This window comes from Apium graveolens, chromosome 2, assembly GCF_009905375.1.
Source record: "Apium graveolens cultivar Ventura chromosome 2, ASM990537v1, whole genome shotgun sequence".
In the NCBI taxonomy this organism is placed as follows: domain Eukaryota; kingdom Viridiplantae; phylum Streptophyta; class Magnoliopsida; order Apiales; family Apiaceae; genus Apium; species Apium graveolens.
Window position 1 is genome coordinate 415,610 of NC_133648.1, and position 17,121 is coordinate 432,730.

Below are 17,121 nucleotides of genomic sequence, written 5' to 3' on the forward strand. Positions count from 1 at the left end.
TCTGATGGCTTCAAGTCTTGCAACAGGAGCATATGTCTCATCAAAATCTATTCCCTCTTGCTGAGAATAGCCTTTAGCAACCAATCTGGCTTTATTCCTTATGATAATGCCATTTTCATCCATCTTGTTTCTGAATACCCATTTTGTGTCAATAGGACTCTTGTTCTTTGGTTTGGGTACCAGCTTCCAAACTTGGTTTCTCTCAAATTGGTTTAGCTCTTCCTGCATAGCTAATATCCAATCTGGATCCAATAAGGCTTCTTCCACTTTCTTAGGTTCCTCCTGAGATAGAAAACTACTATACAGACATTCATCTTGAGTAGCTCTTCTTGTTTGCACTTTAGATGATGCATCACCAATGATCAGTTCAAAGGGATGATTCTTGGTCCATTTCCTTTGAAGTGGAAGATGTGCTCTAGATGAGGTGGCCTCAGTATTGTCATGATGTGAGACAGAGTGTTGACTAGTTGAAACTCCCCCTGAGTTGTTGGTCCTTTGCAGGGAACTTGGAGTTCTATCAACTGATGATGTAAATCGATTATCCGTTGATAAACTATGATCAACGGATGCTTCATTTAGTACTTCAACGGATGATACACCATGTCTTTCAACGGATACTGCATTGCCTCTATCAACGGATGCAGAATTCTGACTTTCATCGGATGCAGTATTTTGTGCATTATCCAAGGGCATGTTTTGAATCCCTTTTGAAGTGTTATCTCCATCAGTCTCCTCTTCACTATCATCACAATATATCTCAATGTTGTCAAATTTGAGTCTCTCATATTGTCCCTCATCTGTTAGTCCATCAATCTTTTTATCATCAAACACAACATGCACAGATTCCATAACAATGTTGGTTCTTAGATTGTAGACTCTATAAGATTTTCCAGCTGAATAACCAACAAATATCCCTTCATCAGCCTTTGCATCAAACTTCCCTTTATGGTCAGATTGATTCCTTAGTATAAAGCATTTACATCCAAAGACATGAAGAAAGTTTAGAGTTGGTTTTCTTCTCTTGAACAACTGATAAGGAGTCATGCCTTTAGCTTGATTGATCAAAGAGATATTTTGAGTGAAACAGGCACAATTAACAGCTTCAGCCCAGAAATATGTTGGTAACTTTGATTCTTCAAGCATTGTTCTGGCAGCCTCAATTAAAGATCTGTTCTTTCTTTCAACTACCCCATTTTGCTGAGGTGTTCTTGGAGCTGAGAACTCATGCATGATTCCATTTTCTTCATAGAACAGCCTCGTTGATAAATTCTTGAACTCAGTTCCATTGTCACTCCTGATATTCCTAACCTTCAGGTCAGGATGATTATTGACTTGCCTGATGTGATTGATAATGATTTCACTTGCTTCATTCTTTGATCCAAGAAAATAGACCCATGAAAACTTTGAGAAATCATCTACAATCACTAAGCAATATCTTTTTCTTGCAATTGACAATACATTGACTGGTCCAAACAAATCCATATGTAGCAGCTGTAATGGTTCATCAATTGTTGTTTCAAGCTTCTTTTTGAATGATGTTTTCCTTTGTTTGCCTTTCTGACAAGCATCACACAAACCATCCCTTGAGAATTCAACAAGAGGAATTCCTCTTACTAGGTCCTTTTTGACTAGATCATTCATTGTCTTGAAATTCAAATGGGATAGCTTCTTGTGCCATAGCCAACTCTCAACTGAACTTGCTTTGCTGAAGAGACAAGTAATAGATTCTGTATTTGCAGAGTTGAAGTCAGCTAAGTACACATTTCCTTTTCTAACTCCAGTTAGAACCACTTTGTTGTCTTTCTTACTAGTGACAACACAGGCTTCAGAATTGAAGGAAACTGTATTCCCTTTATCACATAGTTGACTGATGCTCAGTAAGTTATGTTTGAGACCATCAACTAATGCAACTTCATCAATGATGACATTCCTTGTTGAAATCAAGCCATATCCCATAGTAAACCCTTTGCTGTCATCTCCAAAGGTTATGCTAGGGCCAGCTCTTTCCTTAAACTCTGTGAGCAGGGAGAAATCTCCTGTCATGTGTCTTGAACAGCCACTGTCCAAGTACCATAGATTTCTTCTATTTTCCTGCACACCATAAAATCAATCAATTTGATTTTGGTACCCAAGTTTCCTTGGGTCCATTCTTGTTAGCCTTTCTCCTAGACTTCATTCCTCCTGCATCTCTAGACTTAGGTAACTTTGAGTCAACCTTGGTCTTGGATGTAGTTGGTTGAGGTGTAGGGTTAGTCACAGAATCATTTAGCACATTTGGAATATGATAAGGCATGGATTGTGCATACATGTTATTCCACATAGGCATATTGTATGGCATTTGAGGCATACTAAATGCAGCAAGATAAGGATTGTTAAAATATGGCATGTTTGCAAAATGTGCATAAGGATTCTGTTGAGACATAGTAGGCATAGCATGTAGAGATGATGCAGACATGTTAGGCATGGAAGAGGGTACAGTTATGGGGGTTTTCTTAATAGATTTGCAATTAGCAGATAGATGATTAATACTACTACAATGCACACAGCTTTTTCTAGGAGCATACCTATTAGGTGTGTAATTGTTATATTTGTTAACACCTACCTTCCCATTTCTGTTAGATTTTCTTTTAGTTTCCTTTTTATCCTCAACCATCTTGAGCCTATTATTTAACTGTTCTAAGGTCATGTGCCCTATATTCACCTTACTGACATCTTTGGATGTGCTTGCTTCTTCTTTAACAAAGTTCTTGGAAGTTGAACCAAACTTTTTGTTGAGTTTCTTTAGATTTTCACTATTAGAAACATCTGCCTGTTTTAATTGAGGAACCTTCAACGGATGCTCATTTTCTTCCTTCAACGGATAACCTTCATCATCCGTTGATTCCACATCCGTTGACAGCCCATCAATTAATTCCAGTTTCTTTTTGTTTTTATCCCAGGCAGTTTCACAGAATGATTCAATTCCTTGGACCTTGGCAATTTGAGCACTAACATCCCTAGATGTTTTCCAGGCTTTAATCACCTCTTGCTCTCTCTTTAATTGATTAGAAAGTATTTCTACTTTCTTAATAGATTCAGCTAGTTCATTCTCAACAGATATACAATGCAGCTTGGTTTTCTCTAGGTCAATCAACTTATCTTCTAACATAGCATTTCTATTACTTAAAAACAGATTGTTCTCTTTAATCCTACTATTTTCTTTAGCAAGAGATTTAAGAGACACACGCAAATGATACAATTCAGTAGACATGTCATTAAAAGCATCATTGCACTCTTCTTTAGTAAGTTGTGTTACATCAGTTGTGATTACCTGAGTTGTTACCTGATTGCTTGATGAACTAACTTCATTTTCCTCAGAATCAGCCATGAGAGCTAAGTTGACATACTCCACATCTTCATTCTCTTCCTCTCCATCAGCTGCCCAATCTTTTTCTTGAGTAATGAAAGCCCTTTCCTTTTGCTTGAGCAGATCAAAATATTTCTTCTTGTAATCTACTTGGTCAAATTTCTTCTTTTCAGAAGTTGGCTTTCTGCACTCACTTGCAAAGTGTCCACTTATACCACAATTGAAACACTTGAACTTTGATTTGTCCACCATGTTCTTATGAGGTTTAGTGGCTCTAGTGTTTTTCTTAAACTTCATCTTTGCAAATCTCCTGGACAGAAATGCAAGATGCTCATCAACACTATCAGAGTCATCTTGACTGGAGTTGTCTTCATTCTCAGCAACTTGCTCTTTTCCTTTGCTTGATTCCTGATATCTTGTACCATCTTTGGAGTTTGATGTAGATCTCACAGTTTCTTGTCTGCATTCCCTCTCATTTTCAGCTACCAATGCAACTGAACTTCCTTTCTTTCTCCCCTTCTCCAATACCTCATCCTGTTCCAACTCTAGTTCATAAGTCTTCAAGATTCCATATAATCTTTCAAGAGTGAAGTCCTTATAATCCTGAGAGTTTCTTAAGGAGACAGTCATGGGTTTCCATTCCTTTGGCAAGGATCTTAAGAATTTAAGATTTGAATCTTTCACCTGGTACACTCTACCATACAGCTTCAATCCATTCAACAGCTTTTGGAATCTGTTAAATGTGTCATTTAAAGATTCATTTTCTTCAAAATGAAAATACTCATACTGTTGAATGAGAAGCTGCATCTTGTTCTCTTTTACTTGTTCTGTACCTTCACACAGCAGCTGAACTGTGTCCCAAACCTCTTTGGCAGTTGAGCAATTTATCACATTATCAAACATATCCTTGTCAAGACCTTTAAACAAAATGTTCATAGCCTTCTTATCCTTGTGGACTTCTTCTGTGTCTTCCATTGTCCATTCTGCTCTAGGTTTTGGAATGGATTGACCAACAGCAATTGTGGCCGTAGCAACTGTGGCTACTTTGTGGGGAATGTGAGGACCATTCTCAATACAGTTTACATAACCTTCATCTTGGGAGAGTAGATGAAGGTGCATTTTCACCTTCCAGTGGTGATAACTGTCTCTGTCAAGAACTGGGATTTTTACTCCAATATCCTTCTTACTCATCTTTGTTAGATTCCAAGATCTTTAAACTCTTTGTTTGTCAAAAGCCTGCTATGATACCGATTGTTATTTCTAGAGAACTAACAATGAGATTTACAGAAGGGGGGTTGAATGTAAATCTCAAAACTTTTTCAAGTTTTGAGCAGTTTATAAAGACTGTGTGTTCAAGATGAACAAGTGTGTGAATTGCTTTAAGCTGATACAGACAGATATATATTCAAACACAAATGTAAAGAACACAATAAACCTTTAAAAACTTTTCTGGTGGATTTGTTGTTCCACCAGAGATGGTATTTCAGAAATTCTGTGATCTAAGAATTTGATCACAGCTGCATCCTAGTACAAACTAGATAATTTTTCTCTCAAGATTTTTCTAAACAGCTCTGGAAAAATTCTTATCTAATTACTAGCTACTACTTGGTTTTTATATTACCAAGTTTACAAGTGAAGACAAGGATATATAAAATAATAAAGTAAGATCTCCACTTGTTTCTTCTCCAGTTCACTCCAGTACTTTGTTGACTTAATGTCTCTTTATACTAGAGTAGAACGGCTGCTTTTTCTGATGTTCCTGAAATTAGGCTGCCACATTTCAGTTATCTCTGTTCACCCACGTGCCTCTGTTTGTAGGTACAACTACCACTTATCAACGGTTAATCAACAGAACATCCGTTGAAGCTTTCATCCGTTGATGCACTCATCCGTTGAAGGATGTTATCCGTTGAAGCTTTAGAGACATCCGTTGAAGCTTAGCTTCTCATCCGTTGAAGGTCTTTAAGTCATCCGTTGATACCACTTCATTTATACAAAATTACAAGGCATGAAATATTTACAATTGGCCTTCCTATCTGCATATCTTCTAGTAGTCAACATGACTCATAGTTTCTCTCAACTTCTAAGAATTACATCTTAAATACAGAGACTGAAATATGCTACAACACTAGACTTATTTCTAAGTAAAGCTACACCATCAACGGATAGCCAAAGTGGTCTTATCCGTTGAGGCTACAGACACTGAATTTCTACTTAAGTGTTTTGTTAAACATATCATCAAACTAATGCACATATATTCCTAACAGCGACAAGTACCGACCTGTACAAATGGATAAGCAAATCATTTTCACAGCTGATACTAAAGTGAAAGAAGTTGATAAGAAATTGTTTGTATACCCAAAAATGGTTTCGATTTGTTCGATTATGCAGACCTAAAACCAAAGATAAGGCAACTTCTTTATCTTACAGGTTATTTCTAATCAAATCTATAAACTACGACTTGCATTTGTACTATTTACATAATTTATACTATTTCCTTTAGTCAGATGTCATGGGTGTTTTAGCGAAAATTCCGACTATTAGTAGAGTCCCAAACAAACAAGGTAAAATTAAGTTCAAGATAACTGATGGGAGGTAATTTTATGAACTTCATGTATATACATATATATATTAGCGGATGTTACAATATAAGTAAAAATCATTATGTAGGAAAAAAATCAATGTTACTTTCTGGAAAACATTTGCCGAAGAATTTGAGAAAGCAGTTCATGAGCGTTTGGAAGAACCAATCATTTTAATAATTGCAAGTGGGAGAATCAGTAGCTGGAATGGTAAGGATAATAGCAATACACTCAGCAAAACGATAAAATAGAACTCTAACTTTTAACACTACCATGTCACAGATGAACTTGATATTTGCAACTACTCCCCAACTAGATTCTACCTCAACTATGATCATCACAGTGTTGCCAGACTATGCAAATAGTAAGTCATTATTTTAAAATTAAATTTACAAATTGGATTAAACCTCACATTATGCTACCATATGAAACAGGCTACGAGATCCTAACTTCTGTACCCAACAATTTGCGAGAATGAAGAAACCATTGAGGATTTGTACCATTGACGAGATCAAAAAACTTTCTACAGATTACTTAAATGAAGAGGTTGTGTGCAAAACAACATTGAAGTTAGTGGAAACCACAATAAATTGGAAGACATATATATGCAGCTCATGCTACTGTGAAACTAACCTCGAAAACAATGAACAATTCTGCAAGAAATGTCAAAAGATTGTGCCACACACTTTGAAATGGTTTTGTACTTGACTCAAGTTTAGTGTGCACATAATTACTTCTCTTAAAATAATTGGAACAATTTATTATTTGTCTTGGATTTTTGCAGGTTCAGCATTTGTACGGTAGTGCAAGACCCAACCGGTGGACTACAAATCATCTTAAAAGACCGAGAAATAAGAATCCTAATTGGCAAGCTTGTGGAAGATGTTGATACTCAGGTAGGCATTTCTAACATAACTGGAATCAGAGGTACCTCTATAAAATTCTTTAAACTAACTTTTTATTTCGCAGGATAATTCTTTTCCCAAAGAATTGAAACAACTTCAAGGAAACGACTACACATTCAAGATAATGATCCAGCCTGAGAATATTGACAATACTAATCTGGATTATGTTTGTACTGGAATTATAGCTGGATGGGATTATGAGAAGGTAGTAGAGCATCCAAGGGAAATAATGCAAACAACACACAGTGTAGCTACTCAGGTTAATTTATGGAAAATTTTGGAATTAAAAATTAATTTAATCACTGTGAGACATAATGAAGATTTTTATTGGTAAAACAGGAATCTGGCTCTTCATACCACATTGATGAAATCTCTCAACTAAACTACATGGGAAATTGAAACTCGACGGATAAAGAAGGTTAGAAATGTTATAGTGAATTATATTTATGCAAGCAAGAACACAATTCCTTTCATACATCTTAAGAAAAATGTATGAAACAATCTCATTTCTTGGCAGATTCACATGTGACAATATGATGATTTTTGAAGAATTATTTTCCATCCACCGGTTTTGTTGTTAAAGAGATCTAGACTCTTGAAGATTGAAAACGTAATTTTGATTATTTATTTAATTAGCTGTAGATGTAGTCTACATAACATATTGATGTATCCAATATGGCTACCTATTTTCCTATCAAACTCTTAACGGAATGGATATTAAGTATGTGTTATCCTAGGTATGTAAACTTTTGAGAACACCTATTTTCCCCAGATTATGCCTAATGTACATACGTTCACAAAATGCATAAACAGATGTTCATAATGACGATGAACAACTAAAGAACTGCAACTCTGTGAATGAAAGTATGACAGAGAAGTAAGACAACTGCTTCGAACTACAAAATATTATTTAAAATAAATTGAGGCTTATGTCATATAATTAGACGTACATGGAAATATTGAGAGTATATAAGAAGCATTGGCAAAACAATTACGACACCGCAATTAAACGTACAACTACTATTATTAGTTGCAAACGTAGCCTGTGTTTTGCTTGGCGAACAACCAAACACATTTCCAAATAGATTAACCATGTAAAAAGGTATTCTCAGTACTGTATATTAAACTACAGACTTAAACGACGGTCTATATTCAAAATAAAGTTTCTGAGTTAAATAAGGAAAAAGGGCCAAAAAATTGATATTAGTGTTGTTGCGCTGATGTAGGATTATTTCTTCAATTTTTAAAACTTCAATTTACAAAAAGAGAAGAAGATAATATTTTTTTTAATTGCTCAAATGTAATCTATTCAAATTTGAGCATATCAGAGTATCCTATTACAAAAAATGTTAGGAGATATACATGGCCAAAAATATGAAATTTAAAATATCAAAATCTGTTAGTGTCTTCAATTTTTCACGGTCCAGAAGATATTAAATTATACACTTTTACGGGTGAAGCAAATTCAAACTTTCAAAAGGAAAAAAGCAAAAATTGTGTAAAGGAAAAGTATTGGAAGGGTTAACAGTGGACACTATGCATACAAAATCACTCTAAATTCACACATACCTCAAAGTGTGACCTAACAGTCCCATGTTTCTCCTCCTGCAACAACTTCTTGACAATGGGGTTTCTCTCATTCCTCTCTACTCTCCATCATATTCAAATTTTTGAATCCCCTTCAGGCAGTGCTTATATGATCTCCCCTGTTTCAGCTTTAAGTTTATGACTATAATTTTTATTAAATCTGCCAAAGTTGAGGTGCATGTTTACTTTTGTGGTTAAAAATTATTCAAAGGCATGGATTATATGTGTCCGTTTTAGTATCATATTGCAATTTCATTACGTGTTTTGAAAATTTAAATTTGTTGGCCTATAAACAGGTTACTCATCATGGCCAATCGGCACTATGGATGTGCAATGTACTTTTTGTTCACTACAAAAAAAATTATAAGAGAAGAAAGCATAAATAAATAAAGTGTTATATGACCAGAGTTTTAATATTCGGATAAACTTGATTCCTTACGATTAACGGAATAAAACATTAAACACAAAACGGACTTCCATAAGTTGAGCATAATTCAAACTGTTTAAGATAAACCATCAAAACAAGGCAATAATAGGGTCTAATCAACAACTAAAGTTACATAATTTCCTTACTAAAGGAATTACTTAGGACTCATTATTGGACGCATTCTTCAAAACTACTACATTGAAATTTCAAATACTTGCATCTCGCCAATTGAAGATACATGTATCACCAACCTCAAGTTGCAAATCTTCCCTAAAGATGCGCCATCTGTTATTAATTGTAGTTCTCTTCCGGTCGCTTCTCCAACGGATTTCAAGCGCCCAAACACGAGTGCCCACATACACACTTATAAAATCAGTCTTCATATAGCACTTGCAAAGTTTTTTAAATTCTACTGGGATATCCTGAAACAAATATAAAAATATATTCAATTATACATTCAACAGTCGAAGATACAAATCAATATCCTACATAAATCTATTCACTGGATGTATATAACTTACCACACCATGTTCATGGTGTAAAAGCTGAAATGGCTGAACAACAAAATGAAAAGCAGGGGCTCCACTTAAATCAGGTAATACAGCAACTGAAATGTCAAAATCAAAGTAAAATAAACTACCAAATGATTTACTTAATCAGCCGACTAAAGCAATAGTACAATTCACCGGTGTAAACAGTTAAGTTATTACAAGGCGCATCGTTAACTGGAGACAAGGGACTCTCGATATGTGAAGTGTCAATTGCAGTTACTGTAAATTTACGCCGACCATCGAAAATAAAAACTAACATGTGGAAGCCATTCAAATCAACAACACGTAACATATTGCATAGACTCTTCAAACCACTCAAATGACTTAAGCTATTTTCACTTCGACGGTATTCCCCAACAATCTCATAACCACTGCTAACAACAACATCAATTCTTCTGGGAATAACCGCACCAACATGATCATCAAACTCAGTCGGTACATACTGACAAAATAAATATGTTTTATGTTACTTATTTCACTTCTGCTATAGAATAAATTACAACTATTTGGCACAGAATAGTTACTTACAACCGAATCAATGACTGGACCACCCCATCCAAGATTCCTCACAAAAGACCAACCGCCATCATAAATAGAAACTATGAACAATGACAAAACAATTAGTTCAAACAAAACTGAATAAAACATTTAAACTACATACATGACATACCTAGATTTGGGAGCTGCTTCTGCAGTTCATGCACTCTATGTGGGTAATGGATCTCAGAGCCAGACATGTCAACTATGACAACTTTCATGTCAAAATTACCCACATATTCGAACAACAAAGTGTTACCCGAAATTATACCGAAGTCGTGGTAAAATTCACGAAACCCCTTAAACTTCTCATTTACTTTGTCAAAATCAACCCATATTTCATATCCATTATGAACAACAATCTTAAGAGTTGCCGGAATACGACCACCATATTTCAAACAAAATGCATGAGGGACATGCTGACATTCAAAATTCATGAAAAATCTGAGATAAAAAATTACAAAAAAATTATTCAACAACATACAAAATAGTATACTTACAATTTCATTTGATGAGCATTCGGATAATCGGACACGGCGCGCAAATTTGTTGGTCAAATCCATCATTTCAATTACTTCCCTAATTGAAACAAATGAGTAAGGTAAATACCCTAAATTCAAGTCAATTAAATAAAAGATGTAGGGAATTGACATTCATAAGAATCGGGGCCTCATAGCTGTTTAACAATATATGCTTTTGGAAGAAGAAGACATGTAAACTTACCGATCTTCAGTAGTAACGGCTGTAAGTAAGAAAGGGATGAGGGTATTTGACAAACTAAAGAACCACTTAATCTGCGTAAAAGGAGGAAAACTGATATAAAAAAAGTTAATGGAGTTACATAGTTTTTAACGTTACAACCTTAATAACTTTCACCCACTTTCACAAGTCGAACGTTATAAACCAACTATAAAGTGACAAGTATCACTTTTCACGACTACTTCTAGATAAGAAATTTATTTCACTGCTGTATTGATAAACACAATTTATATAAAAAAATAACCACAAATTATAATAAAAATTATTTCCTGTTATAAAAAAATATTATTTGAAGACAAATATCAAAAGCCAAATAATAAAATTACTGTACTATTCTAGAGTCAAATCTATAAGACAAATCTTTAAATTACTGTATTATTATACACAAACCTTTATTTATGTAAATCGTCGACTTCTATATTATATTATTGCAAAAAATCCAATACTTGCAATATATCGTTATTTCTAAAGTGAAAGACAATTCCTTTCACAAAAATAAAACTAATATGTTAGATTTCTATATTAAGTAAAACAATAAAAAACTAGAATTATAGTGGAAAATTTCATAACTGATTCAATTCTTTTTAACCACATAATTATTTTTTGCAAGTACCAATTTAATATTGATATTAATATATTAATTTTAATTCGTGTTTTACACGGATTATGAATAATTCTCTACAAATATTAATTTGATGTTTTTAGTGTCGGGCCCGTGTGTCGCACGGGTTACAATTATCTATACTCATTATAAATAAGCGAAATCATATATAATTTGGTGCTAAAAGTACCAAAGTGCCAAATTTTGATACTTTTTTTTTTTGCTAAATTCTACAAATTTTGATACTTACATTACATAAGTTGACTTCTATTCTTAATAAACTTTGTTTTTAACATAAATCGACTTCTTTTTTTTTGTAAATTTTATTTTCTTTTTAGTTAGTGTTCATCCAATTGTCTATTTACTTCATAAAATAAAAATATTTTTTAAACAATTTGTAAATTATATTAAAAATTTATTAAGTTACGTTAAATTAAATAAAGTAACTTATATTTATTTTTAAATTTAGAAAAACTATAAACTTTTAAGTAAACAACTAACACAAATTGACTTATATTCTCTGTAAACTTTATTTATTTATAAATTGTATTAAAAATTTATTAAGTTATGTTAAATTAAGTAAAATAACATATATTTACTTTTATTTTGAAAAACTATGAATTACAAAATAAACTATTAACACGAATTGACTTGTATTCTTAGTTTTATTTTCAATAGTATAATTTTAAAAATAATTAAGTAATAGCAAATGACTTTAGTAACATTTATTAACTTTTAAACTGAAAATTATTGATTTAACGATTGTATATGTTACTGTCCATCATAACGTTTATTTACTTTGAATTAAAAAATATATTTTAACAAGAACAAATTTATGGGCTGTATTTAGATTATATTAAATAATATTAAATTGAGTTTAATAACATCTATTTACTTTTAATTTATAAATTAATTTTTATCGATAATTAAGTAATATTAAATAAACTATATTGAAAATGCTAATTATAAGATAATTATCAAATTATATTAATTAATACTAAATTATGTAAAGAACAAATATTTGGTTCATAAGATAGAGATACAATTCGTTCACAAAATAAAACTAATATATTAGATTTCTATATCAAGTAAAACAATGAAAAACTAGAATTATAGTGGAAAATTTTATAACTGATTCGATTCTTTTTAACCACATAACTATTTTTTGCAAGTACCAATTTAATATTGATATTAATATATTAATTTTAATTCGTGTTTCACACAGATTATGAATAATTATATACAAATATTAATTCGATATTTTTAATCTCGGGCCCGTGTTTACCTATTAATATATTAATTTTAATTCGTGATTTGCACCGATTATGAATAATTCTCTACAAATGTTAATTCGATATTTTTAGTGTCGGGCCCGTGTATCGCACGGGTTATCAATTATCAATACTCTTTATTAATAAGCGAAATCATATATAATTTGGTGCCAAAATGTACCAAATTACCAAATTTTGGTACTTACATGACATAAGTTGATTTTTATTTTTGATAAACTTTGTTTTTAAAATAAATCGACTTTTTTTTTTGTAAATTTTATTTTCTTTTTAGTTAGTGTTCATCCAATTGTCTATTTACTTTATAAAATAAAAATATTTTTTAAACGATTTATAAATTATATTAATAATTTATTAAGTTACGTTAAGTTAAATAAACTAACTTATATTTATTATTATTTTAGAAAAACTACAAACTATTAAGTAAACAACTAACACGAATTGACTTATATTCTCTGTAAACTTTATTTATTTATAAATTATATTAAAAATTTATTAAGCTACGTTAAATTAACTAAAATAACATATATTTATTTTTATTTTGAAAAACTATGAATTACAAAGTAAACTATTAACACGAATTGACTTCTATTCTTGGTTTTATTTTCTATAGTATAATTTTAAAAAAAAATAAGTAATAATAAATGACTTTAGTAACATTTATTAACTTTTAAACTGAAAATTATTGATTTAACGATTGTATTTTTACTGTCCATCACAACGTTTATTTACTTTGAATTAAAAAACATATTTTAAAAGTAATAAATTTATGGGTTGTATTTAGATTATACTAAGTAATATTAAATTAAGTTTAATAACATCTATTTTCTTTTAATTTATAAATTATTTTTTATCGATAATTAAGTAATATTAAATAAACTATATTGAAAACGCTAATTATAAGATAATTATCAAATTATATTAATTAATATTAAATTATATGAAGAACAGATATTTGGTGCATAAAATAGAGATACAATTTGTTTCACAAAATAAAACTAATATGTTAGATTTTTATATCAAGTAAAACAATACAAAACTAGAATTAGTGGAAAATTTCATAACTGATTCGATTTTTTTTAATCACATGACTATTTTTTGCAAGTACCAATTTTAATATTGATATTAATATATTAATTTTAATTCGTGTTTCGCATAAATTATGAATAATTATATATTAATATTAATTCGATATTTTTAATCTCGGCTTTGCGTCGCACAGATTACCAACTAGTATACCTATAATTAACGAAAGATTGATATTTAGTCAGTAATCGGATTTAATTAGTGTCCGTTTGGGAAATCTTAAAATAAGTAATTTACGACTTAAAATGAATAAGTGAGTAATAAATAATAAGTTAATAAATATTTATAAGTTATATAAGTGTTTGGATAATTTAATTTATAAGTCAAAATTATTTTTATTTAAATGAATTAAAATAACTAATTTTTATATATATAATTATCTTAATTCTTATATTTTAAGTTATATTAACATTTAAAAAAATATATTCTAAAATTAAAATTGATAAAAAAATGAAAAATAAAAAATAAGTTATGAAAAAGTATATCGTTACCAACATTCAACTTAGCAACTTATAAGTTGTAAATTCAACTTATAAACTGGTTCGACAAACACTCGTCAATAACATAACAAAAGCAAAAAACAAGTTGTAGAGAACTATGGTGACCCCTTGTCGGAACTGAATATCATGGTTAACATAACAAAAGCAAAAAAAAAACAAGTTGTAGAGCAAGGCCCGGGAAACATGATGAGTAAAAACAATAGCCTCAAAGATACAATTACTTGTACAACTACAATTCATCATAACTACCAATTGGAAGGAACAAAGGGATGTTGAAGAAGAGCATCCACACCCCATCTTCGAGCCGGATCATATCTCAAACACTTCTTTAGAAAAGACTTTGCCTTATGTGATAAATAAGGAGGTAATACGAGCATATTTTCATCAAATCCTTCTATCATAGTCTTCAATAATTGAGTATTTCCGTGAACATATCTGTCCCACAACCCAGAACCTGTTAACAGCCAGTACAAAATGCAACCTAAGGACCAAATGTCAGAAGGGCGTTCATGTTGCCCGTATTGTACTGATTCAGGTGAACTGTACAACAAGGTTCCCCTTAAGGCTGAACTATGGACGCCCCTTCTCTTAGCACGTCCAAAATCAGACAATTTAAGGCGAACATCAATTGCCTGGTTCCTTGATGGAAACGCTAAAATATTGTCTGGTTTTAGGTCACAATGAACCCACCCATGTTCATGCACACGGCTAAGCCCTTTCAGAATCATCTCAGCATAGCAACTAGCTCTACCTTCAGATATCCTTTGTCGGTGAAGATTGTTTAGAGTACCTCGAGGAGCATACTCGACTACAATACAATACTGATTCTCAATCCTATCGGAGCCTTCAAACTTCAAGATAAATCTCGACTCTCCAATTTCTTCATACACTGTTTTTTCATGATGTAGTGTTGAAGAATTTGGACCTAAAGCAATTTTGACGGCCACGTAAGGAACATCAGCAGCTCGACGGCGACCCAACAACTCAGTGGACTGGGCCAAATAGACTCTGCCGAACGCACCTTGGCCCAATAACCTACCAAGTCTCCAGCCCATGTTTCCTATTTCGTTTGACAATATCAAACATAATTAAATTAGGAATTAATAAACCTAACACGCTTAATCAAACATAATATCATGTTTGACTTGTTATATTATACTTCATGCAGTAATAATAAATTACTTTTAAAGCCCTACAAACATTCATTAAATGATCAAAAATCAATACATGGGTTTTAGTGTCTTTGAACTCGATCTCCTAATTGTTTGACTATCTCCTAACTGTTTGACTGTGGTCTATTTAAAAATTAACGAAAATTTGATCAAACAAAGAAACTACCGAAATTTATAATTTTAGAATTATAGTGACTTGACAAATTTTAAAAATAAATATCATGTAAATATCTCATGCAAAAAAATAAATTCGAAAAATCATTATAAAACTCGCCAATCTCGAAAACCCGTCTAAAAACTCGAAATCGTTTCGGATGATAAATGAGTTGAGTTTGTACACGGATTTTAGGCTAATTACTTGACTCGAGTCCACTCGAAAAATAAGCTTGAGCTCAAGTTTGATAGGGGAATAGATTTAAGGTGACGAGTTTATATAAATAATTTTATTATTTTTAAAAATTTCTAATTAAATTAAATAATTTTAAAATTAAAATTTAAAAATGCATAACTACATTTCAGAAAAGAGGTACGTGACTCTATTGGTAAGTGATAATTAATTTGATTTCATAACACCGATTTTTTTGAAACAGCTTGATCAAACCTGTTGTACAAGTCTATATTATTCATTAAACTTTCATTTAAATTAAATTAAATGAAAGGAAAAAATAAACAAATACATACATGAAATGAAATTTTCACGGATAATCATTGGGGTCCACAAATTTTCACATAACTAGAATTATTGTATTCTAAAGACCTGTAGGAGTTAAATTTGTTAAAATTAACACCCTTACTGTAAAAAATCAAGATTAATGACATTTTACTTTATGTGTGTAGAATGTAAACAAATCAGAACAAAATGAAAGGAGGAAAGAGATTTTTTCCTTGATAACTTTGTAACTTTATGTGTGTAAATGAGAAGCATAGGATGTGAAAGAGCACAATAAAATAAAAAAAAAAACTAATACTCCCTCCGTCCCTCCCAATTGTTATCGTTTCTGGGAGAGTGTCCGGCACGCATTTTAAGATGAATAAAAAATATAGTTTTATAACTTTTTTTAAAAATTTTCTGAATAAAAATATAATGTTTAAACTTTTATTCAGAAAATAAATTTTTTTAAAAAAGTTATAGAACTATACTTTTTCTTTATCTTAAAATGTGTGCCGGACACTCTCCCAGAAACGATAACAATGGGGAGGGACGGAGGGAGTAATAGCTAAGCTGACGCCGATTAGAAGGCAACTAGATGAGAAAATATATGATTTAGCAAAACAATTAACTAGAAGAAGATCAAGTGTTGCCGGAAACAGAAATTACCTTGGTGGCAAAATATGAAGAAGAGCAGTAGTGTTGAGAACACAAATGAAAAATTTTAACGCCAGATATATACTCTCTCGCCCCTCCGTCCCTCCCAATTATTATCGTTTGTGGGAGAGTGTTCGACACGCATTTTAAGATGAATAGAAAATATAGTTCTATAACTTTTTTTTTAAATTTTTTTTTCTGAATAAAAATAGAATGTTTAAACTTTTATTCAGAAAAATAAAATTTTTTTAAAAAATTAGAAAACTATACTTATCTTCCTGCGTGTCAAACACTTTTGCAGAAACGATAACAAGGGACAGAAGGAGTATCTAACAACCTAATACGCGTTTTCCTGCGCTTCCCTATCTGGTCAAACACCTAGGACTTTGGTTATCTAGAAGCATAATATACATTTTTCTTTGTTATTACAATAATTTTTATTATCATAAATATACGTTTTAATATTGCATATA

General features: G+C 31.6%; 1 protein-coding gene across 1 annotated transcript; it reads right to left on the reverse strand.

Annotated features, from left to right (window-relative positions):
* Window positions 1–14,354: 14,354 nt before the first annotated feature.
* LOC141705238 (mitogen-activated protein kinase kinase kinase 20-like) lies at window positions 14,355–16,710 on the reverse strand. Its single transcript, XM_074508283.1, has 2 exons — window positions 16,661–16,710; window positions 14,355–15,230 (listed from the first exon to the last, which is right to left on the reverse strand). Exon 2 carries the CDS (start codon window positions 15,223–15,225, stop codon window positions 14,416–14,418), a length of 810 nt encoding a protein of 269 aa, XP_074364384.1. The 5' UTR covers window positions 15,226–15,230; window positions 16,661–16,710; the 3' UTR covers window positions 14,355–14,415.
* Window positions 16,711–17,121: the final 411 nt, after the last annotated feature.

Coding starts and splice junctions, on each gene's coding strand:
- LOC141705238 (XM_074508283.1), bottom strand. CDS start 15,225: ATGGGCTGGAGACTTGGTAGGTTATTGGGCCAAGGTGCGTTCGGCAGA.